This window comes from Aulonocara stuartgranti, assembly GCF_965226115.1.
Source record: "Aulonocara stuartgranti genome assembly, chromosome: 10".
NCBI classification, from domain to species: Eukaryota; Metazoa; Chordata; class Actinopteri; order Cichliformes; family Cichlidae; genus Aulonocara; species Aulonocara stuartgranti.
In genome coordinates this window covers 18,137,530-18,160,794 of record NC_138946.1, presented here as the reverse complement: position 1 = coordinate 18,160,794, position 23,265 = coordinate 18,137,530, and the positions used below count along the sequence as shown (strand labels likewise).

Sequence of the window (23,265 nt, the reverse complement as noted above, 5' to 3'; positions counted from 1 at the left end):
GAGGTGAAAAGTCATAACGTCAGACAATGGTGTGAATGTTACTGTAGACAATGGGTTTTCTGTAAACAAAAGGGACAGCTTCAGTGAATGGAGGAGCTACAGCAGTGCAAAACTACAAAGTGCTGTTTCTAATATCACATGATTTGGAGAAACAGGGAAGCCTGTCAAGAGTCAAACCAGCCAATCAGATGACAGTTTCATAACTCCAGAATGATCTAATCTTGACATAAAAAAACAATCTAGTTCCCTTTTCTTTGTAATCACTATGGACATAAAAACACACACATAACACTGGCTTGGAGAAATGAAAATAGGGAACTGATGCGAGTGTCAAAATAAAACACATTTTATTTGTATGAGGACAATAACCAACAGTTCGTCATGCTGTACATTTCCCTGTTTCTACTACATACACTACCTCAAAAAAAAAAAGAAAAAAAAAAAGAAAATGTACAAGTCTTACAGTGTTGTGTTGCAGCATATACTGTGAAATACTTAGTCACCCATTATATTTCTGTTCTTCACAAATACTTATATTTTCCAGATGCCTGACAGTGTGTGAAACATTCATCCATGAGCTGGGTGTAGGAGAGAGGGAGAGGAGGTTAAACACTCCTTAAATAAAATACTTGGACCACATCGTACCACCTTTGGCTCCCTCAGCAGATCTCAGACAAAACATTTGAGTCTCCACCGGACCTAAGACAGATATCAGAGTCACAGCAACTGACTATGTATGGAAATATTGTATTTTTAGATTTTCCACTGGCAACCAGGAGGGTTATGCATAATCATATAGAGACAAAGCAGTACCCAGTTAACTGGCAGTGTGTAATAGCTTGGTGGAATCACTAAAACAACTTGATAACTGCATGTATGTGGTTCAAACAAATGACTCAGACATGAATAGAAACCACAGCTTTCTGTGTAATTAGCTGATTCACAGACTGTGACTGCGTAAAACGAGCACTAGCTGAGTATTTGTTCCTGGTTCCTGGCCCTAGTGTCAGCTTAGAGTCTGGTGGTCTTAGGTTCTGGCCGAGGTCACGAGGAGTCTTGCCTCGTTCGATTGTTAACGCAGAGCCTTTCCAGCTGCTTAGCACGCTCTTTATGGACTGTGACCAAGGTGCGGTTCTCCTCTGTCAGACGCCGAAACTCCTCCTCCAAATGGGCGATCTCCATGGCAACCTTCTCATCCTCCACCATTTCCGCCAGCAACTTGCGCCTAAATGGATGAATGGGAAAATGTTAACAGCCAGTTATTGACATCCAAGAATAAACTCGGTTTGAGGCAGGGAAATACCCAGGAAAGGTTCCCAGTTCATGGAAAAGTCAGATTTCTCAAATTCATGCAGATGAGCATTTTCGAGTACTCAGCTTTTTGGTTACTTGGGGGGGGAGCCAAAATAAACACAGAAACAATGCAAACTCACAGGAAGGACCAAGAGGGGAAATCACTCACAGACCTGAAAAAATAACTAACATTTTTATGTGGAAGTAAATACTGTGTATTATTCACAACATTTTCCACATGTAGGAAAATATAGTTTGTTGATGAGTGGTATAAATGCAGATAACAAAGTATGTTGAGCGCTCCAAGGCTTATGTGCCACAGATCAAAGATCTATCTGTGCATAAGTACATTATTATTGGCTCCCTGAACAAAAAGACTTCATGGTCATGATGGCACTGAAATGGATTGAAATCAAAATAAATGTTTTAAAGATCACAGTTTATTAACTTAAACTTACAGTGTGTAAATTTTTTCACTGCTAAATGTCAGTAGGATTCAGATTGCAGTCATAATCCTAGCTATGTGGCTGGTTTAGGATAAACATGTTTTAATCAGCCAAGAAAGATGCAAAACATTAAATTTAGCCTGTACCTCATATCGGTAGTTCTCGGTAGATAGAGGAAAAACTATCTGTGTAGATTGTCAGTCCACTGTTTACTTCAGCTGTCAATGCATCCACATTTATTTACACTGGAAAAGGCTGTAAAACTTTGTGAAAGGAGTCCAATAGAGGTCAATGAGTCAGAGCTCATTGTTGACCATTCATACTGAGATGAGTTATTGTGGATATTTGAATTTTTCTGTCAGTAACACTGCTGTTTTTGCTAATGTTAGCCTCTGTTAGCCAATGTTAGTTGCTATTAGCCAGGACTGGTGAAACTGTCTTTGAAGTGGACGTAACTTTGTTGCACTCTGGGATTTAGTGAATAAATTCTCATACAATGTGAGAGTTTAATCAATTTGTTTATCGGTGGGAAAGTGTGATTTTTTTTTTAAGTTCCTAGCATTAGCTGGTATAATGTTAGCTTATAATCAGCTGTTGTTGTTTAGCCTGTTGTCAGCTGTCTAATCTACTGACAATAAGTAATTGCGACAATATTGGGAATAAATAAGTATTTTTATGCATGTTTTTATGTGTTAGAGCCTTGACTTCAATTTGGGAGATTAGGCTGGAAGGAAGAGGTAGAAAGAGGATAATATTTTATTAAGAGGCCAGTGGTGTTGTCTCTGTCCTTTATGACAGAGACAACGGGGACTCCTCTGACAATAAAACATAGGTATAATGAGTCATATCTTGAGTCTGAAGGTGCAAGCATGGATCAAATGTCCCTGCATGGCACACAAATGCCTTTGACTTCTCCTCTGCCTACTACGTATGTGGCCGGTCTCTAGCCACATATGTAAAACAGCACGAGCGGGAAGAGAGATGTCCTTTCCAGGCACTGTATTCAAATATGGTAGAGGAACATGGTGGCTACCACAAACCCGCTCCTATGTATTTTTAATAGATTTCTTTTACATTTGGAGAATGCATCCGTTTTTTGGAAGATGTAAATAAACTCTGTTCCATCCTTTGTATTCTATTAAATAACATAAAAAATACTGATGGCACCTCCGAGAGCTACTCTTTTCAATAAAACCTCATCCCTTTCTAATGTTTTCTTCAGGCATAATGATGTATACAGAAATAAAATCTTTCTCTGCCCACTGGAACGCTTATTCCAGTCCATGTGGGCTCACAATAACCTCCTAAACCAAATATAAATACTATCCTCAATAAAGCTACCCGAACTGAAACACTGTAGAGCAGGTTTAGACGGCGTGATCTGACTTCCTTTGGCGAAAAAAAAACGAACAGCCTTTGGACTTTGAAAGACATTGTCAGCAGTACTGCATGGACATGCTATGTGTACAGTGTGGTACTACGTGTAACGCCCTGACATCTATGAATGTATGTGAGTGTTGTATTACAGCTACTATTAGGTTACAGAACAGCAACAAAAGAAAAAAAAAAGAAAAATGATATGTATTATCCACAACAGGTAGAGTGAGGAGTTTTAATGGGATAAAAGCATTAAGTGAGAAGCATACTTAACTGAGAGTAGTAGTGGACTTTAAATTGTTGAAATGCTGGTATTAGGGAAGCTCTGGTATACACTGAGGTCTTGGATCACACTCTAAAACAGGTCTGCACAATTTATTTCCTGAACAAAATGTGTGAGCCACAAACAAAGAAACTGGTTGAAAATATGATGCAAGTACGAAAGTATGCAAAGTATGATGAAAGCATGTACAGCCACACTCTTTTTTTTCAGTTCCTTAGACTAAATCAGACTGAAAATTGATCTGAATTAGTAAGCAAAACTTTTAGGATGCTTTGTTGCTTGAATAAAAAGAGCAAAGTGCTTATGGTTCCTGCAGTATTACAATATGATGTTTCACAAAGGCTTAATATCTCAATTGACCTGTCTGTATGGTAGTGTGTATGAACTAAAGCAATACTGTATGTGTCAACCGAGTTTGTATGTTGGGACATGAACGCTTTCTTACTGGGTAGTTTAATCTAAAATGTGAAGTACTTTTAAATCATGTGTAAGTGCTATACATACAAATAAACTTATTATTAAAGCATCTGTTTGTTACTTTTGTGTACCAAAGTTTATAAAAATTGGGGGGGAGGGGGCGATATCTCACACACTGTCTGAGATATTGGCTATAAAACCAGTTTTGTCAGCTCCTCTATCTTGCATAATCTGCCATGTCACGATTTCATCACACGCAAAAAAAAAAAAACCCAACAAAAAACCAAAGCCCCAATATTAGTCAAAGAACTTTTTGTAAACTCTTGTATTTCCCTTTGACCAACTTTGAACCTTTTTGTGTATCTTACTGGAATAAGGCTAAATCCACTGGCAACAAAAACACTGAACGTAGAGATGATCTAGAAACTGGAAGGTAAATGAAATATGAATTCCATCAAACTAGTGTGTACTTGTCTGAGAATGACTAAAAGGAGCAGTACGTCCTGGAAAATCCCTCCCCACTGTGTTAAAGCGTTGTTCCTGTAGTCATCCTTGCAAAACTTCACTGTATGTCTCAAGCCCTCCTCTTTCTGTGTGCACTTCCCCATAAAGGAAGTATTGTATGATGTATTTCTCTTAATGCTCAGAATAGAGAGTAAGCATATCCTCCTTTTGGTGAAAAAAACATTTCTATTAATGAGAAGTTTCAACATCAGGAAAATCTTATGCCGTAAACACAAAGTACTGACTTAATGTCAATGAAAGCTTTTAGCTTAATTTGCAATAGTTTTTAAAGCCGACATATACTGATTCTAAAACTTCTTCAATGACAGAACTCATGGGGGTGTTAATGTTAAAATTAAGCTTGATAAGTAGTGTTTGAATAAGTACTGTTGTTGTTTCAGGTTTAGATTTTGTTTTTTAGGGATATGTTTGTGTGGTTTAGAAGATTGTGAAGGTTTAAGTGGAGCAGGCATCCATGACTGTGGAGCTGAAGGAGTCCTGGCTAGTGCTCATGTTCAGGATTGTGGCTCGTATGTTAAAAACCGGTTCTTCCTGTATGTGCATGTTGTATCTAACACATGAATGTAACCCAACATGAGATCTCTGTCTCTTAAAACACAATATGTAAATATAGTGTTTAAGTTCTTTTGGTTATCTAAACCAAACTAGATCATGTGGACTGACTTTCTGAGTTTGTTTCTAAAATTAGGGCTGGTTGTATAAAGTGTATTTAACTTAAAGAAGTATACAGGCTCATTTATTTTGGTGTATCGCTACTTTCATGTAACTTATTTACTGCAAACTCAAAATAATTAGTATAACTTGCACCTCATTTTTTGCAGGTATTTATTTATTTTTGAGGACAACAGTGTGCACATTTTTAAAGTTAAGTCACCATATCAAATTTTATAGTATAGCATTACAAAGCAGATTGTCGTGTAGTATAAATGTGACCGTGAATGTCTCCGACTGCTAGCGTGAAGAAACAGGAGTTTCTACCAGCCTTACCCACCTCGTCTAGATTCAAGGCTAAGTCGGAGTCCGCATGCTGTTCTCTATTTAGGAACTGTGAAGTGGTTTCGGTTGTGTCAGTGCATGTCTGTGTGTGTATGTAGGTGTGGTGGTGGGGTAAGAGTAAGGCCCATGAAAATCCCACTGCTAAAACTACCCGCAGCTGCTGGGGACACAGGGTGCATTGTCAACTGCGTGCGTGTAACACATCCCCACTTTTATGCCAACATACAATGAGTTTGTGTATTAAAGCTTACAATAGTTCTTGTTCAATTAAACCTGACCAGAGCTGCACTTTATGTAATATCCTCCCAGTAGATGATTCTGAACTAATCAAAGAAACCTAGCACACTGTAATTTTCGCATGTGCTTGATGTTGTTTCTAACAAAATTAGAAAGAATTAAATTAAAAAACAAAAATGGAAATATACACCTGAAAGTCTTAAATTATCACCCTTTAAAACAACATGTTAAGGGAAATGCTCTTGATGGTTTCCATGCAAAATACTGTATACAGGCTATTAACTGTGCCATCTGGTGGACATGTTGATCCAAAATACTTTGCAGTTCTATTTTTAGTGAATGTAATGCTATAGTGGGAATTGAACTCCTAAATCTTTGGAGAGTTCGGAGAGATTTAAGCAATAATTCGACCTCAGTAGTACACGTCCTGGCACTCTAATTTGGAGTGAGATACGCTGCGCAAAGTCGAAGCTCCCTGTCACAAGGAGCTTCGACTTTGTATTTTAACATGGCTTAAAAGGGTTGCTGCGATTAACATGGAAGCGACTGTACTAGTGCCTTACTTGCGATCCTCGAGCACAGCAATCTCATTTTTGACCTGGTGGAACTCTCTTGCCATCCTGCAGTGTTCCTTGTACACCTGAACGCTCTCTCTCAGAGACACACAAGGAGGCACTGGCTGCAAAAGGTCAGAGAGAAATAAAAGATGTAAAGCATGCAACATGAGACCTTTACGGTTTCTTGGAATTTGAGCCGTCAGTTTTGTTGTTGGCTGTCTCAACAACAGTCCAAAAGAGTAAATCTGCTTTAAAATCATCATATCTGAGAAGAACATTTAGTTAGCAGCCAATTAGATTAATTTAATTCTTTCAGCTTGAGTAAATTTATTTTTTATAACCACTAAAATCCTGTCTTAAATAAGGCAGAAGGTCCCACAAGTTATCCTTTTAATATGTGTATATTGTGTAAACAAGAAAACACTTTCCAAACTTTCCAAAGCCTCTTCTTTGTATGTAGTGTGTAATAATACACTGTCTGAAAGCTATATTTAATGGTCTGGTACCATTATCATTTGATACTCTTGTTGTTTTGGTACTCCACATACAATTTATGTGCCCCTGTCAATGATACTCGATGAAGGATAATTCAATGACAACACTAACCGTATGGGGAGGGCAAAGAGTGAATTGGGTTTTTGTTTTGTTTTTTCAATTTACAGAGGTTGATTACTACAACCCAGGTTGGTTCATATTTAAAGATTCAACTGCTTCCCTGACTACAATGGAGATTTGAAGGAAAATCCCAGCAGTATCCAATTTATTTGTAACCAGCAATGTCCAATGTATGTTTTTTTCTTTTCAACTGTTGTTTATTTTCTATTCTATTTTTTACATATTTTCTGATCTGCTTCTTTTACCTCAGTAAAAATGTTGTCGGAGAAATTGTGTAGTATTTATAGATGTAACTTTGTACAATATGGAGCAAATAACAATGACAACAGTGAGATTAAAGCAATTTAATGAAATCCACATGCAGTGCTATACATTCTTAGCTTTGTGAATTTTCTGCTGTATTCATCCTCTTGTGTGCTGTACTGCAAACAAATGCATCAGTACTGCTGTAGGATGCAGCATGGTGAACAGATACCTGTAGCCGCTGTTCAAGATCTGGGAAAGTCTGGGAGAGGTCCTCCACATCTTTTACATCTGTTGAGACATCTTTCATTTAGAATTAATTAGAGTAAAAATGTTACAATGTTGCGCAACATAATGTTGTAACATTACAAAATAATGTTACAATACATTTATAGCAAAAGAAAGCTTGTCACAGTGAAATTGTAGATTTTCAAATGATATAAAACTTATAACATTATACTACCTTTGCCACCTAGTAGAAGTATAGATCTACTAGAGTCTACTAGATGTAAACAGAAAACACTGTAAAGAAAACTGAAAAAACAAAAGAATTTAAATGATAAAAAACTGTTCAGAATAGCACAGAGGTTTTGTGTATTTTATTTAGTGCTAATTGCTGTATTAATGATGCATTAACATACTGTATACCACATGTAAATCTGAGATGGTGATGCGAATTTACACTGCTTAGTATTCCAATATGTAAAATGCTTCTTCAGAGAAGTTATACGTTTAGCTGAAAATCCTAAAAATAAGTAACCGCGGTAACTGCAGATGTCAGATAATTTTAATTGCCCGAAACCTACAACATTTTCACCTGAAATACACTGAAGTAAAAGTAAAAGTATGAATGAGCTCAACTTTGGTGTCATTTTGACCAAAATATGTCATTTGACTTTAAACAAATCTCTAGACCTGCCTTTATCCATGGAAAATATGATAAAATTAGAAATATTTTTGTCTCAGAGTGATGCTGAAAAACTAAAACGTATACCCTACTTTTAGGCTTAACTACCTGTTATCTGGCTGTTCTAAAACCTCAATGAAAAGCCTTCGGTTGAGCCTGTAAAATCCTGTTGAAATCCCTGAATGATGACGTATCGTCATATCTTCAGTGTCTCACTGTACTGTGTTACTTTGCTCTCAGAATGAAGGCTTACTTTATGTTCCTAGAGTTTCTAAAAGTAGAATGGGAGTCAGAGCCTTCAGCTATCAAGCTATCAGGACTCTCCTGTGGAACCAGCTCCCAGTGTGGGTTCAGGAGACAGACACCCTCTCTGCTTTTACGATTACACTTTTCTTGTCTGCTGTCTCCCATAGTTTGCATTTTGTTCTGCAGTTGTTCATGATTCCTCACCGTTCCTGTTTTCTATCTTTTCTTCCCCCTCATCTCCAGCTGTTCACAGCAGGACCAGCCCGGTTCTCTCAGAAGTCTCTTCCTGTTACTGATCACTGTCACCCAGTGCTGATTTCCTTCCTTCTGATACTCATATATATCAGGTCTTATCATAATTCATCTACAGAAGCTTGGAATTTGCACAAAACTAATAATTTTCCAACAACTGCAAAATCAAGAACTGTATGAACTTTCTAAATGATCAAACCTTGAAGACAAACAATGCACGGTTTATCATTTCACCTGCTGTTGGTGAAGGACAGTCTGAAGCATAAGGCCTCTCTTAAAAAAAAAAAAAGAAAGTGTGAATGAAAACTTGTAATCTTAAACTCTGCATGGTAACATTAATGGCTAAATTTAGTGCCAGTAAAGTAAGAATGTGTCAATATTATTATTGTTATTGCTTTTTTAGTTATAACTTTTTATAACTTTTCCCATAAAAAGACAGATAACAGTGTTTTCCTTGGATGCGCCACTTGTTCTACAGGCTTTCCTCCGGCTCATAAAATGGCCAAAATTGAAACACTATATGGGTCTCTTGTATGACACCACAACATAGCAACATAGTGCTGCACTTATAAATGAGCCACGTCCTCTTACTGAACAGGAGTAATGAGATGTCAGGTTGAAAGACAGGCAGGATAAGAATACAGAGGGACATCTATGTGGCAGGCAGACAAACAAAGTAAGCAGGGCAAACAAAGTAAGCAGAACAAACAGACCACATGTATAGACAGCGAGTGGTTTAGATAAATAGGAAGCCAGACAGAAACAGACAGGTTGTCTGCCCCAGCTTCTGCCCTGATAGTAATGCCCCCCTGGAGTTGTGGAACACATGTGGAGAATCCCAGGATGATGCAACCTTCTAAAAGCAGGAGAATTAGACGGCCTGCCAAAAACCATGGGGGCAATTATGATGTGGAATAAATACAGTTCTCATGCTTAGAATTGACACAGTGTGGGGTTATAACTATGCCAGGCATGAAGCCATGAAAGGCCTAGGGGATGATCCCCAAACAGAGCACAGCTCTTAGCCCCCTTGCTGAGAAACATGAGTTCAAAGACACAACAACATGATTGCCAAGGGAAGATCCAAAGTTGGACTTTGGAGGTTTAGAGTCTGAGCAGCTCCAGAGCTACACCTACGTACAGCAAAGACCTCTGTGACCATTCATCCATTCATCCATATATGTTATCCTCATAATATCCTCATGAGAACCATCCTATTCATTTATGTCCTCTGTAATAAACAATTGTTTTTGGTCTATATCTTTTGACTTATTTGAGCTATCCTAATAAGATGGACTAAATAGAGGACACTCTGGTCTTTCCATTGATATCTCATGCGTTTGGGTGGCCTCTTTTAGCTCCATAGAGAAAGGAAATCACAAAAAACATTCAATGGGAAGATTCATTTTTCCTCAGTTATCAGGAGGATATGAATGATAATGGATATTGATATAGTATAATGAAAAAAATGATAATTCAGGAAGAGACACTGAATTACAAGCAGATGATCATGAGACGATCGGTCTCTGTTGAAAGACATATTTGAGTATCTGCTTTCTTCTGTGGCCTCATCTTGTTTCCTAAGAGAAAGACAAGGGATTGGGGGGGATCAGAGGGTGGAGCTGGACTGGAACTGTTAACTGCTTATAAATTTAGACCAGTGTTCTAAAAGCTGAACAGTGAATCAGGCAGCGGGACACTGTTAGTATTAGAGAGGAAACCCGACTCTGGCATTGCATAGTTGCAGCTGCTGTCCCAGTGCCTGGCCCCACTGCAGTAAAATATCCTGACAGACAGCACCTAGAACCATAGGTAGTGTAGGTGTTTGTATGTGTGTGTTACTTAGGGACAAAGACAACTGTTTATGTTTGTACTAATAAATGATGGAATATTATACGGACTATCAGCTGACTTGTATATGTTTGCGCATGCAGATGCATGCAAGCACACAGCTGCACATACACAAACGCGTGTGATTTTTTCTTTCTTTAATATGCTATGGTCATACAGAAATAGAGAGAGCACCTGTCTCAGTTACAGTGTAGAAGAATGAAGACAGTTAAAGTCACAGGGTGTGCGGGTTGTATCATTCACATGTTCCCCACATACTGGAAATGCAGTGAAAGTTGAACCTCGGGATTTATTTGGTGTTGAATGCTATATACGTAACTATCCTCAAAATAATGTGTTAACTTCATTTTCGGATACTGCAACACAGATTTGTGCGTGTGTCATTCGATAGCTGGTGTTGTGTTTGTTAAATTTAACAGTTACATAAAAAAATACAAAGTAAACATTTACATCTGTTTACAGTTACCGTGAGATAAATGTAGACTGATTACATTTATTAATTCAATTTTTTGTGATTACACAGGTGCAGTAATCCAAGTACTTGTAGAATTTAACATGTTACCATTACTTTGCAGTTTTTCGGCTGTGCAAGGAATCCTTCCAAAAAATGAAATAGCAAAGCTATCGTAGCTAGGCTGACAGATAGGCTTACATTTTGACAATTTTTCATTTGGCCTTTTCTATGAAAATTTGCTTTCCAAGTCAGGGTCATGGGGGAGGTGGAGCCTATTCCACCAGTAACTGGGCTAGAGGTGCTTTAAATCCTGGGCAGGTTGCCAGGCCATCACAAGGCTAACACAGGTAGTCACATTCACAACATTAAACCTAGCAAGCATGTCTTAGGACTGTGGAGGGAAGCTGGAGAGAACCTACTTGCCTACTTCACACAGCAGGCTGCTAGTCTCTAAACCAGGACCTTCTTGGTGAAATGAAACAGTGCTAACTGTTGCACCAAACTGCTACTAATCTCCACCTGCCAATCAAATAAATCCTAAATGGTCTAAACAACCTGCCAGTGCTATACCCGAAGCATTTGAACATATGTGTGCATCTGCTATGATTAGAGTAATGTAAATTTCCTTAGCTTATAGTACTCCTCATAGTACTCAGTAATGCACGTGGAGGGCACATCCACAGTTAGTGCCCTTGTAATGTAGTGTTGGACTGAGGTCTGTACAATGACAACAAATTGCTGATAGATAACCATAACACTGGCATACTCTCCAGAATCAATACCCACTATGCACTGCTGAGCCACAATTCCTGCCATTTTCTGTGTCATCTGCATTGATCATTTTAGAGAGTAGAGACAGAGGTGCTCACAGACTTGTGACGGAGGTTACACGTTACAAGCTCATAAAAACTGGAAGGCACGCAACCACCTCAAAACAATGAAAATGCACACACACTGGAAGTACTGATGTGCACCAGAAACTATAAGCTCATCATAAAACTGTGTTATTTTACCTTGTGGATACATAGCTTTGGACAATGTGATATATATTTGTTCTTATGCTGCTTTTTAGTGTGTTTTAAGCTCTTGGGAGAAACATACAGCACTGACCGTACTGGAGGATAATGTAACTCCTCAATCTATAACAGATTCACACTTTTGTCTATTCATGAAGTCAGCATTTTTTAGAGTAAGGGTGGTAAAGGTAAGGTTTGATTTGACAGCTGTATAACTCACATTTAACCATCCCTGATGGAATAGCACCTGCACAGGCCCACATGCACACCATCTGTGGCAAACCTGAGGAAACACCTAGACTACAGCCTACAGCATCTGAAAGTTGTTGTTATTTCTGTTTTCTCACAAATTAAAATAATTTGTTATAAAAAATAAAGTGACTGTTAAATTATTGAAATGATTAAAAAGATTGCTTACATTGACAACAGAAGTTATCGGTAACGTGTTATCATTTTTAAAGTAACTTTCCAAATTCAGTGAACTAAGCATAATATGAGTGTGCACCTACAGTATGTATTTGTGTGTGTTTACCTGAGTTGTCATCAAGGCTGAAGGCAATTCTAACTTCAGATTTATCAGGAGACACTCTTCTGGTTGAGGTGATCATTTATCCCTTTGTAAGGTCACAGGCACACAACAAAGCTGTTAACACAAGCCAAATGACCCCATGAGAGACAAGTGATGATGCTACAATGACACAGTTAGTTAATCAGCTAATAAGAAATAAAGAAATCCGAATAGACTGTTAATAAATTCAGAGATTCTAACTGAAAGTAGTTTCCAGCTTCATGAATGTAGCAGTTTCCATCTTTTCAATGTTTTATGATGTGAAATTTGCATTTTCTTGATTTTAAATGTCTCCTTCTGTCTAAGAAATTCAAAGGCATAATTTTTTTAACTGTTTCCACATCTCAGCTTATTCAGCAGATCAGCAGATTAATCGGTAGTAAGACCAGGAATGTAGAACTAGAAATTTTCTATCTGCCATGGAACGCACAAACTCTTTTTTATCCCAGCATATTAATGTGATTTTACCTCACCAGAGAAACTAAACACTGAACTCAGCAGGTGTACAGCAAACCCTTTGATATTAAAACCACTACAAAGGAGCCCTATCAGAGCACACACACACACACACACACACACACACACACATACAGGCACACAGCCGTCGGTTTCATCATGCATTTGGAGTAGCTGTGGGATTAAATAATTTGGGAGCTTTGACAGACTGGCTCTGAGGTCTGGATTTTGCATTCCGCTTTCCAGTGAATGTACTGGCTTTTTATAACAGTGCGTTTGCCTGCTTTAACCCTGGTACACTCACTGTCTCAGCCAACACACCTCAGTGACCTTCTACTGCAAAGAAACATTCTTTCAAACCATAATGCGTCCTTCTGTAGGGAAACAGAAGGTCCGATTTTGGCGACAGATCAACACAGGTGATGCATCTAAATGCAACCGTATTATACGTTATTTAATCAAAACTGTGATGGAGACTATAGGATATTCCATAAATATGCACCTCTTCTGCACGCACCCAACAGTTGAAATGCACCGTCTGTGCCAACAAGTCATTATTACCTGAAGCAGCAAGAATTCGACGCAGAAAAGTCAGTGTTAAAGTTTTAAATCAGGTAGCAGTGTGAGTCCTCAACACCGATTCGGTCCGCTTCCCGTGAGGTCAATGTTGAGGTCTCTTCAGAAGAAAGGCGTCTCAGCCGTCAATCCGCAAATCCCAGCAAAGATGGCACCACTGTCTCTTCGAGAGCTTACCTCCGCTATCTTGAGACTATAACTCTATTATTTTGTAATTATCAAAGTTTACGTTTTCCAGCACGTAGCCAAGGCGTCAATACATTAGTGACAGTTAGAGGGACTCCAGCAGCTCATGTTTGCGCAGGCATGTGCATGTTATCCACAGAGCCACGCAGCGAAGAGCAACACAGGGCGCAGGCAGAGGAGGAATGCCGTCCGCTGTCCCCCTGTGGCGGCCCGGGCCCAATTAAAAGTCTCAGATGACATGACTTTAGCCCGCAAAAATGCCCATAGCTGCGGCACTGCTATGAGTGACACGGTCACACCGCTCGGATGGTGTTGGGCTTTGCAATAGCTGTGCAGTGAGGCAGTTGTTCAGAACGAGCATCTCGTGTTATGATAGCTCATGTGGACGACAAAACAGGGCATCCTTGTGTGTTTATATTTTGATTTATGGGGTTGCAGTAGCCTCCAGCTCAAACCTAAAAGGGTTAGGTGATACACTGTTTAGGTGCACCTAATACCTGTATACCTAACAGTATACAAAACATGTTTTGTATACTGGTAGTGGATAAGGGTTAAGTTAATATTACATTGTGCTTTAGAATGATATATGCTTTTTTTATTGTATTAGATACAAATTAAAAGTTGGGGTTTCATCATCCCATCGTTGTCAGAGAATTAAAGGGAAAACTGTGTATCTAGAAATATCTGTGCTGTGACCCAGTAGCATAGGGACCATTTAAAAGCCAAAAAGCCATTTAGACATAGAGAGTTTTTACCGGAGAACCAATTTTTAATGAAGCTTTCAAATGTAAAATGCTTTACTGAAAATGCATAAAGAGGGGTCCTAAATCGGACGCTAACTATAAATCCCAGCATATTTATAATATGCGCCAGATAAAGCTTGAGTCTGCAAAGTCTATTTAAGAAAAAATAAATAAATAACTGAACGTCCCGTGTAAGAACTGCAGAGGTTTTCAAAAGTTTTCAGTTTTTTATTCACAAGCCCAGTTCCCCTGCACACCAGCAGATGGCAGCATTCACCCTGGATTTTTGCAGCCAGGACTTCACATAGCAGGAGAGAAAGGCAGGCGCAGGGAGGGAGAAACAGAAGGGGATAGATAAATAATGCTCTGCGCCTCTAAGAGTCCTCCTCCCTCTCGTTTGTCTTCATTGACAGGAAGGTTGACAGAGATGTGCCTTATCAGCCCCAGAGACTGTTCATTACATTGTGATGGATGGGACGCACTCAAATGTCTGTGCCTCTTTTATTCCGCAGTCATTATTTAGATTTGGGCCTTCTGTACTTGCATGTACAGTTAAGAGCTTTATATTGTAATACATGGACAAAGTCTGACAGGTCTGAAGGACTTAAATTGGTGAGAAACAAGCTTTTCTCCAGAAATGTGATGAAATCAAATTTAAACCTTGTCCTGCTGAGTTTTTCCTGTTCTTTGTTAAAGACTCTCAAAACCACCTTAGAGAAAGTGCATTCTACTTCTCCATTTTGGCATTGAAAGGAAAACAGCAGGCTCTGTAATTTACCCTTTTTTTTATTTGTTTTCTGAAGGCTTTCTGACAGCTTTCTTCTTCCCCCACAACTTCAAACTTACTGACAGCAAAAACAGACAGACGCCACAATCCCTTCATGTCTCCACATCTCTCTTTCACCTCCCCAGGTTGAGAGCTCTGTGCTTTGAGATCATTGCGACGAAGAGTTTAAGCCAGAGACAACAGAGCATTAGTCAGGTGAGGACATCCTGGCTTAGCAATAACGGTCAGTTTAGCAGCATGCCAAGGTTGGAGTTGTAATCCATGGCCTCATTCGTGATGGATTAGATAATGATAAAAAAAAAATACTGCCTTTGGTTTTGATTAAGAATTATGGGGTTAGGAGATTAGGGGCAACCAAACGCTACGTTGGACTGAGCCCAATCCCAGAATTAATCTGAATACCAAAAAAGAGAAAACTCATTACATGAAGAGATTAAGAAACGCTTGGTCGAATTCTCTCAAGATACACACAAACCAGCATACAGAGTCTACAGAGAGAAACGACAGCACAAAACCTCTGACTCCAACAATTTATAAGCTATTTACAGCATTTAGTGCTCTGTCCTGTTTGAAATGTCATTGCATTAGCTGCTAAGATCAGGGAAGTGAAGGTCAGTTTTGAATGTCCTGACATTATCAAGACTTAAACTTTAAGATGATCCATTAACAGTTTGTCTTAGTTTCTGTCCCCTTGGAATTGCTTCCTTACTATCATTTGGTTTGTAATATTCTGGAGTTAACTCTAAAACCGATTGCAGTAATGTTTATACAATAACTGAAAGAAAGGAACAGCAGATGGCTTCAGGCACAAAGGTGGACAGAGCACACACCCAGCTAGAGTTCAGGGCAGGTGAGCGGAAAGCCTCAAATGGTAAAAGGAGGACACAGTCATGAAAAGTACACAGGTTGGGTAAGAGCTGGTTATTCAGTCTTTGATCTTAAAAAAAAGTCCAAGAGGACAGGAACAAAAGTTGATATGGGGAAGCTTTGACTGTAATGTGAGGCCTGACCAAAAGGGGAATGAGAGTTGGATTTGTCAGTAAAGACTTTGTTGTCACATATGTTAATCAGTGCTGTGCCGGGGTATCCGTTTGATGTGTGTCAAGTGTCAAAGTTGGTATCCTTCACCGTGTCCTCAGGAGTAGAGTTCCAGCAGGGGTGCGTGAATTAGTTAGTAATGCTGAGAGATAATACTGCTGAGGCTCCTAAGAACATTTTCATCAGCATAATCCTCACCTGTCAGTTGAGACATCTCTTGTTTGAGTAAGAGAGGGGAATAAAGACACACTGAATGTGTACAGTAGTCAAACAATATTAAATTTAAATGAAGCTGTCATAAGCCTCCATCCCTAAAACCAAGCTTTTATAAAGAATACTAATGGGAATATTCTGTATTTCCAAAATATAGGCTTTTATTAATTTTATGGTTCAGTCTGAGGCTTGGTGCTGTAAATTCTAAATCTGCTGATGGGTCTACTGCAGCGTGTATGTCAAGCTTAAAATGTACTTAAATGTAACAAATCTCATTGTGGCATGCAAACATCCACTGGGATCTACTGTCACTCCTGGAAGACACGATTTCTCCTCACGTTGTCAAATTTGACAAAGACACGCTGAAAAAAAGGAGGCTTATTGAAAAACAAGACTGTTACTCTCAAGGGAAGGAAAAAACTGTGTTTGTCTTTGACCTCCTTACAGCTTACAGCATTATAAAACGTCCTTTTCACTTTGTCCTTCCATTCTCCCTGTATTATATTCTTTTTTCTGATCCATCTCCAGGATGACATCATGATCACAGGTGTTTGTAAGGAGTCTGTGTGTGTGTCTGTGTGTCAGGATTGATGTTTGAGATGCTGGTACTGGAAGGCTATAAAACAGCAGGTGTGTTTGTGTCTTTCCTTAGAGGTCGTTATCTCTTTTCGCAGGTCAGCGTTGGCTCAGCAATCCTCCCTGAAGCTACTTCAGTGTGTGCCTACAAGAAACGCACACACACTGCTGCCAGCAAGAAACGAGAGCAAGAAATCATTTAAAACCATTTAAAAAAATGCAAAAGTCTTTTTATTGTTAAAATCAGTGAATTTTTGTCATTAAACAATGGGAGGTTCTATAAAGTCTGCAGATTCAACTCTGCGGACGCCTTAACCCAAACTACAGCCATGAGGGAACATCGATGGTTTGCACTATGACAGGGATTTCATTCTTGCGGTCATCACCTGTTTTAACATTATTAATGTTGATACAAGGCTAAAGTGTTGTCAACTACATTTACGGTACAGTATTTAATGCGTTATCCATACACAAGCAGTCTACAGGTGCTCAGGAAATAACTTCATAGCTGCTGGTGGCCCACACAAAAAAATAAGAGAACTGGAAAATGATCAGATACCAGTCTCTGCATTTCCATTTCTTTTCTGATTCAAAGCTTAAGTGTTGGAATCTCGTCTCGCTCCCTCCCTCTTTGAAGTACGTTTGGGTTGACAGAAGATGCAAGCGGACCTCGCACCGCCGTGAGGTCGTGACCTCCTCCGGATGCCTTTGTAACACTGCAGGGAGATCCCCAAGTCTTCCATCACGGCGCTAAAAGACGCACACTGCCAGAGAGATAAAGAATTAAAGGCCGGAGTTAAGACACCAAAATAAACTGATTTCCAGTAGATACATGCTACTAGGAGTTTGGGTGAAGATGAATTAGAGAACTGGTTTGAGTCAGGTGACCAGGAATGGGAAAACTCACATATATTGTAAATTTTCTCTGAAAGAGTTGTGAAACATTTATAAACTCTGTTGTCTCATCATGAAAACCAATTACTGACAGAGATAAAGCACAGTGTCTGCTGTGCATTCTATTGCAGGGAGCTATGGATTTATAGTATGGTAATCATTTGAAATTATAAAAAAGAAGGCCATCTGAAATGAAAAGCCTCAGGCTTATCTGAATCTGTAGAACAGTACATTGCATTGAAAACATTAATCTTCAATCGCAGTTATTTGCCTTTTATTTTGCCCTACTCTGGATGACGTGCTCATGAAATCATAATTCACAGCAGAAAGTCATCCAGTTTTTATCTGCTGAGCTTTACAACATAGAAGAAAACCTTCCTGTTCCATCCTTGGGCTTCGGGCTTCTTGATCTAGTATGGGTTTCCTATGAATACCAGAAAAAACTTCTTCTTTTTTGACCTGAACAACTGACAATTCAAGTTTTTTGGTGACTAGTTGTAAAAACAAAATCATACCTGATTACAACAACAACAACAAAAAAGTTATATTTACTTTACTTGTGAAAACACCAATTTATCACTGGATATGCATACATTAAATACAATGTTCATTCTTGTATAATTTAAGTATCTTATCAATTTACTAAGTAGGTTATAGGATATGCACTCGTTGCATGCACCGACTGTATGCCCTGTAACAGTAGTAAAGTTATTAATTCACAGTAGTAGTTAATATTTGCTTTATCTGACTGAATATTGCATTCACTCTCATACTGCCTTTCAGAGAAGAAAAGGAACACAAGGTCAGTCCAGGGATAAAGTGAAAATTATTTTCCTCTGCAATACCATCCATCATTTCCTCGCTGAGAATTCTCTGCAGTAATATAAGTTATTAATGAAAGGACGACTTTACTTCTGGCCCCGGATTTGTGTCAAGGGACATCTTAACTCAACACATTGTTCAGTCACTGCTATCCTAACCTCAGCCAACCAAACCAGTCTACTAATGAGCTTAATGAGGAGGAAATATTCAAATGAGTTTTCCTATCTTTTGATTTCCCAAAAGGCATTGAGAGTATACACAAAGGTCTACTGAGACTACACTGCCAAAAGAAAGGGTACTTAACCAGAGTGAAGAAAACATCAGTAGGGAAGACCGGGGATAGTTGTAACATTTTTGACATTTCTGTCTGTAAATTGGAGCTCTTTTAAGGTGGTGGATTCAAAATGTAATGCAAAGTATTTACATGTCTCTGCTATTAAATAGTGCAGCTATTTTCTCTGCAGCACAATTACTCATTACATGGTATGGCCTCAAACACAAAGAGTGAAGTGTTGCAATTAACCCCTAACCTACAACTCTTGCACCAACTTTTGAACATAACAATGAAGCTGAAAAAATGTAGTTGTGTGCCAGTATCGCAATTCCATCGCAATGTCCATGGGAAGAAATACTTTTTTTCATGGCCTTGGTGTGGTTTGCATAGTGCTTCAGAAAGATGAGGAAATCTGTTTCTCGCACCCATCCTGATTTATTTCCACTACCAATACTTCCTACTGCCCATCTCTGACAAAGTGGTCTGCATAACGTATGTGTGGGAGCACAAACATTGGAGGAATTGTGTTGCCAATGGCATTAACCGCATATACAAAGGTGACCAGTGAACCTCTCTGCTGATGTCGTTGCCCCAACTTGTTTAATATAAGTTAAAGTAGTAGTGTGGTAAGTTGTAACATTTGCATTATTGTTACAACTAACCCAGACTTTTGCTTTTACAAATGACCCAGACTCCTATAGCCATGAACTAGCTAACATTACAGCCAACGGCTAAAACATTAGCACTAAAGACCTACACAGAATATATCCCCATAGACATACAAATAACATGATTTAGGTTTGATGAGTTTAACTGCAAAGCAGATAATGCTATTAAACGTTGAAATAAAGTTTAAAAAAATTACTATTTATCTTCTTAGATTGTCTGTGTTTGCCAAAATGTGCTAATTTTTCACATGTGATAGAAGAACTGAATCGGGCATGTACAGGATGAATCACATCATTTGAAACTTGGCCCTGATTGGAGAAATTGGAAGTCTTACAACTGACCCACATTACAACTATCCCCGGTCTCCCCTATAGTGCCACACTTAATGCACATTGTAAAACTAGTTGCTATAATTTAAAGCTATATTGAATTTTTAGGATTTTTAGACTCCACATTACCAAAAATGTGCAACTATTTTGAGTGCTTTCTGGAACGGAGGCTGTATTTTAAGGCTCTAATCATTAATTTGCTCCTTACAGATAAGAAACAGCATACAAATGAGAGGGGAGGGCAAGTCATCACGGAGACACGCCAGCACGATGCCACCTCTGCACAGAAACCACTTGCAAGTACTGTAAACCCAACTACTGAAATTGTACTGTTAAGTTTCTAGAGAACTATATAATTTTATTAAGCTCTGCATGAGGGAGGGTGGTGGGAGCACTTTGGAAATAAACAAGCACTTTGCAGGTACACGCTGAAGGAAAAAAGGGTCAACTATAGAAATGATTAAGGATTAGGTGACGCTGAAGGTTGAAGGTTTAGCTATGCTGGCATATTTTGGGAACAGTGGCAGGGAGAAGGACACCCGGTTACAAACCTATCAATAAGAGTGAGCATGTGTTGTATTTGTGTTGTCATGGCTACTCAGTGTCATCGCCCAGTAGCCTGCCACTCTCTAGATCTGTAGATAAGGACGTGCCAGAGGAGGAGGTGGAGCCACGGCGCTGAAACTGACGAGACTGCACCCCATAAAAGAAACAAAATGCCTGATGCAAAGAAAAAAAAGGGATGGATGAGAAAAGATAACACAGAAAAACTTGAAAAAAAATATTCTGATAATAAATAACAATATGGAAACAACATGAAAGAAAGAAAAATAAGGCAGACTGAAAACACGAATCATGCGCATGGCATTGTTGATCTTTCATGATATAATACTGCCTTTGTTACGTGTGAAATGGTATGCTTTTCTTGAGAAATATATTTGTTACCTCCAAAAAGAAGATTAAAATCATGTGAACTGAAGGATAATCCAGTACTGATATTTGTAGTATATAAAAAAAACACCCCACACAGACCTTTGTGTTTTATTTGACTACAATTTCTAGTTGTATCAAAACCTAGCATTCACTGTGTCAAAGCAATAAGTCACAAATCATTCTAATGACTGTCTAGCCAAGACACCGGCAGCAATTGCAAATTTTAATTTGAGTAATATCACTCAGATGAGCCATTGATTTCAACAAAAAAACATACCTTCCAACACGCAGAATGAGGAATGAACAAAATTTTGCTCGTTGTCAGTGCATACTTCCAGACATTAATCACTTCTGCTTTTAAACGATCTACAGAAAAACTAGGTCTTTTCTAAAAAAAGAAAAGAAAAAAAACCCAACCCTCTACTCAGAGCAAAATGTAACCTTTAATCTGGTCATTTCGCATCATCACACAGCAGTTTATAGCATCACCTCACTTACCTCCTCTATGTCGGCGTTCCTGCGGGCCTTGTAGATGAACTCTCCAATGGCCACGAACACAGAGAGAACCAGACCGGCAGCCAGGACAATGAAGATACCGCCAATGTTTTCCACGCCCAAGGCATTGGCTTCCTTGTTGTCCTCTTCTGGACAGCCGTTTCCTCTCCACCACTTCTCTTTCATCATGTGCAGCTTCCCTTCCTCCTGGAGCTGAAGGATGGCAATGGTCACTTTATCCCTGTAAGGAGAACCTGGTGAGAGGGAGGGTAGAAAAAAGTTTTTAAAGTCAATCTTTACAGTTTACATCACTACATTTATATGCCACTATTTGCTCATTATTATTTGTTGACGAATACCATTATCTAGCATTAAATATCCATGCTATTAAATTGGATATAAATATTTATTGTGTTTTTCTGAAGTAGTATTTTTTTTTTCAGAAACAGCAACAGTCCCCAGAACTGGAGCCTTACTTTTATGTGACATAAGACTCAGTCATAACCTTGCAGACATAACATGCAAAAAAAATATGTCACATGCAAGTCAAAACATGTCCTGCATGTGCTTCGTCTGCCCTTTTAAAAAAATCATTCCTATGTGATGGGGAGGGCACATTCTCATGTTAAAGCAGAATTTATCTGAGTGATCTAAGTCTGTAATACTAAGTGATGAAGATTATTTTCCACCTGATTCACCATAATTTGATTAGCAGAACAGGAATAATAATAACAATTAGCTGCAACTCCACCCACATGCATGTGAACATGATGGCAGTCACCACTTGCATGAGACTCTGCACATTTTTATTTTATTTTCCTACGCGTTTGAGATGACAAGAAACTAAAAATTCTAAAAACTAAACACTGCCAATATCTTTCTTTCTCCAGCCGCTAAATTTGGAAGGTATTTTTTGCGTGCGAGAACAGTGTGTCACACCTTTTGGCCTGTGAGAAGTGCTGCAAAAGAGTTGTGTTTAGTTTGCGAAGAAAGAAGGAACATGGCTACAGGCTGCACACAAGATTTCCCAGAATAACTATTTTGTCTGTACTACACTGGGCTTTTCAGGTTGACCAGCTCTGGAAGAAGACTTTTTTCCTTGTTTGTCCTTTCTGTTGTTGTTTTGCCTTGTTGGAGCTTACATTGCAGTATACAGAGTTTTGTACATTTTTATTGAGTAAAACTAGTCGACAGTCTTTGATATATCCACACACGCGCGTGTGTGTGTGGGTGAATTGTGTTGCTTAGATTGTTGAGATATACATTGCTGTGCTTGAGAGTCACCATCTACCGGAACCAAATTCCTTGTATGTGTCTGTGCATATACATGGCCAATAAACGTGATATATATATATATATATATATATATATATATATATATATATATATATATATATATATATATATATATATGTATGTATATAAGGTTTAAGAATTCTTAAACAGTATTAAGAACTCTTACACCCTATAATCACTATTTCCTGTTATTTTCTGCATCCCCCCTCTTTTCCTACTATACTTCCACACTCATACACAGCTTTCACTCTATCAGAGCCTATTGATCAGTTGAGAAAAGCGCTGAATGGACTAACTTTTTAGCACAGCGTGGGCACAGCTACCTCTGCTCTGAGGGATTTAGCCTAAAGCAGTGAGCCGCTCATCTGTGTTTATCTCTTAAGGATGTCTTTAACCTAAACCTGACCATGTACCGAGTTCCCGTGCTCTGAAAAAAACATCCTACCAAACACACTAAACCACTACTCTCCACTACAACAGCAAAAAAAGTATTTAGAGAGACTGGTCCTGGTCTGGCCTTCCTAGATAATGCTTTGTCATTTCTCTTGCTTTTACCACTCTATGCACATCTCATTTTTGTGCTTTTTTGGCCAGCAGGGAAGTAAAACTGAATTCAGAGAAATAATAGGTCAACATCAAACTGGACTGGATTAGAAAAATCCTGTACAAGAACAGTTAATGCCAACTTAACTACC

General features: G+C 38.7%; 2 protein-coding genes across 6 annotated transcripts in view; both read right to left on the bottom strand.

The window, feature by feature from the left end:
* Nucleotides 1-328: 328 nt before the first annotated feature.
* On the bottom strand, nucleotides 329-13,942 carry map3k7cl (map3k7 C-terminal like). 2 transcript variants are annotated; one of them, XM_082549574.1, is made up of 5 exons: nucleotides 13,301-13,942; nucleotides 12,248-12,358; nucleotides 7,222-7,280; nucleotides 6,138-6,253; nucleotides 329-1,225 (listed from the first exon to the last, which is right to left on the bottom strand). In XM_082549574.1, the coding sequence occupies exons 2-5, from the start codon at nucleotides 12,321-12,323 to the stop codon at nucleotides 1,045-1,047; spliced, it is 432 nt and encodes a 143-aa protein (XP_082405700.1). In that variant the 5' UTR covers nucleotides 12,324-12,358; nucleotides 13,301-13,942; the 3' UTR covers nucleotides 329-1,044. The 2 variants fall into 2 exon arrangements, with proteins under 2 accessions (XP_082405700.1, XP_082405701.1); XM_082549575.1 differs by having other exon boundaries at nucleotides 12,248-12,329.
* A 1,012-nt stretch (nucleotides 13,943-14,954) lies between these two features.
* LOC309715956 (glutamate receptor ionotropic, kainate 1-like) overlaps nucleotides 14,955-23,265 on the bottom strand; it is a 38,068-nt gene continuing 29,757 nt past the window's right edge. For 2 of the 4 annotated variants that reach the window (XM_082549479.1, XM_082549480.1), the window contains 2 exons: nucleotides 21,278-21,528; nucleotides 14,955-17,622 (listed from right to left, as the gene is read on the bottom strand). In XM_082549479.1, the coding sequence (XP_082405605.1) occupies nucleotides 17,455-17,622; nucleotides 21,278-21,528 (419 nt within the window). In that variant the 3' untranslated portion in view covers nucleotides 14,955-17,454. Of the gene's footprint in view, nucleotides 17,623-20,397; nucleotides 20,567-21,273; nucleotides 21,529-23,265 lie in introns of all 4 variants that reach the window. The other 2 variants (XR_014279343.1, XM_082549478.1) reach the window with 2 other exon arrangements.

What these genes read in the sequence shown, in the direction of transcription:
- map3k7cl (XM_082549574.1), bottom strand. Translation starts at nt 12,323, where the DNA reads ATGATCACCTCAACCAGAAGAGTGTCTCCTGATAAATCTGAAGTTAGA. An exon ending in CAGCCTTGATGACAACTCAG is followed by an intron (nt 7,281 to 12,247) that starts GTAAACACACAC and finishes ATGTCTCAACAG; the next exon opens with ATGTAAAAGATGTGGAGGAC. An exon ending in GCTGTGCTCGAGGATCGCAA is followed by an intron (nt 1,226 to 6,137) that starts GTAAGGCACTAG and finishes TCATCCATTTAG; the next exon opens with GCGCAAGTTGCTGGCGGAAA.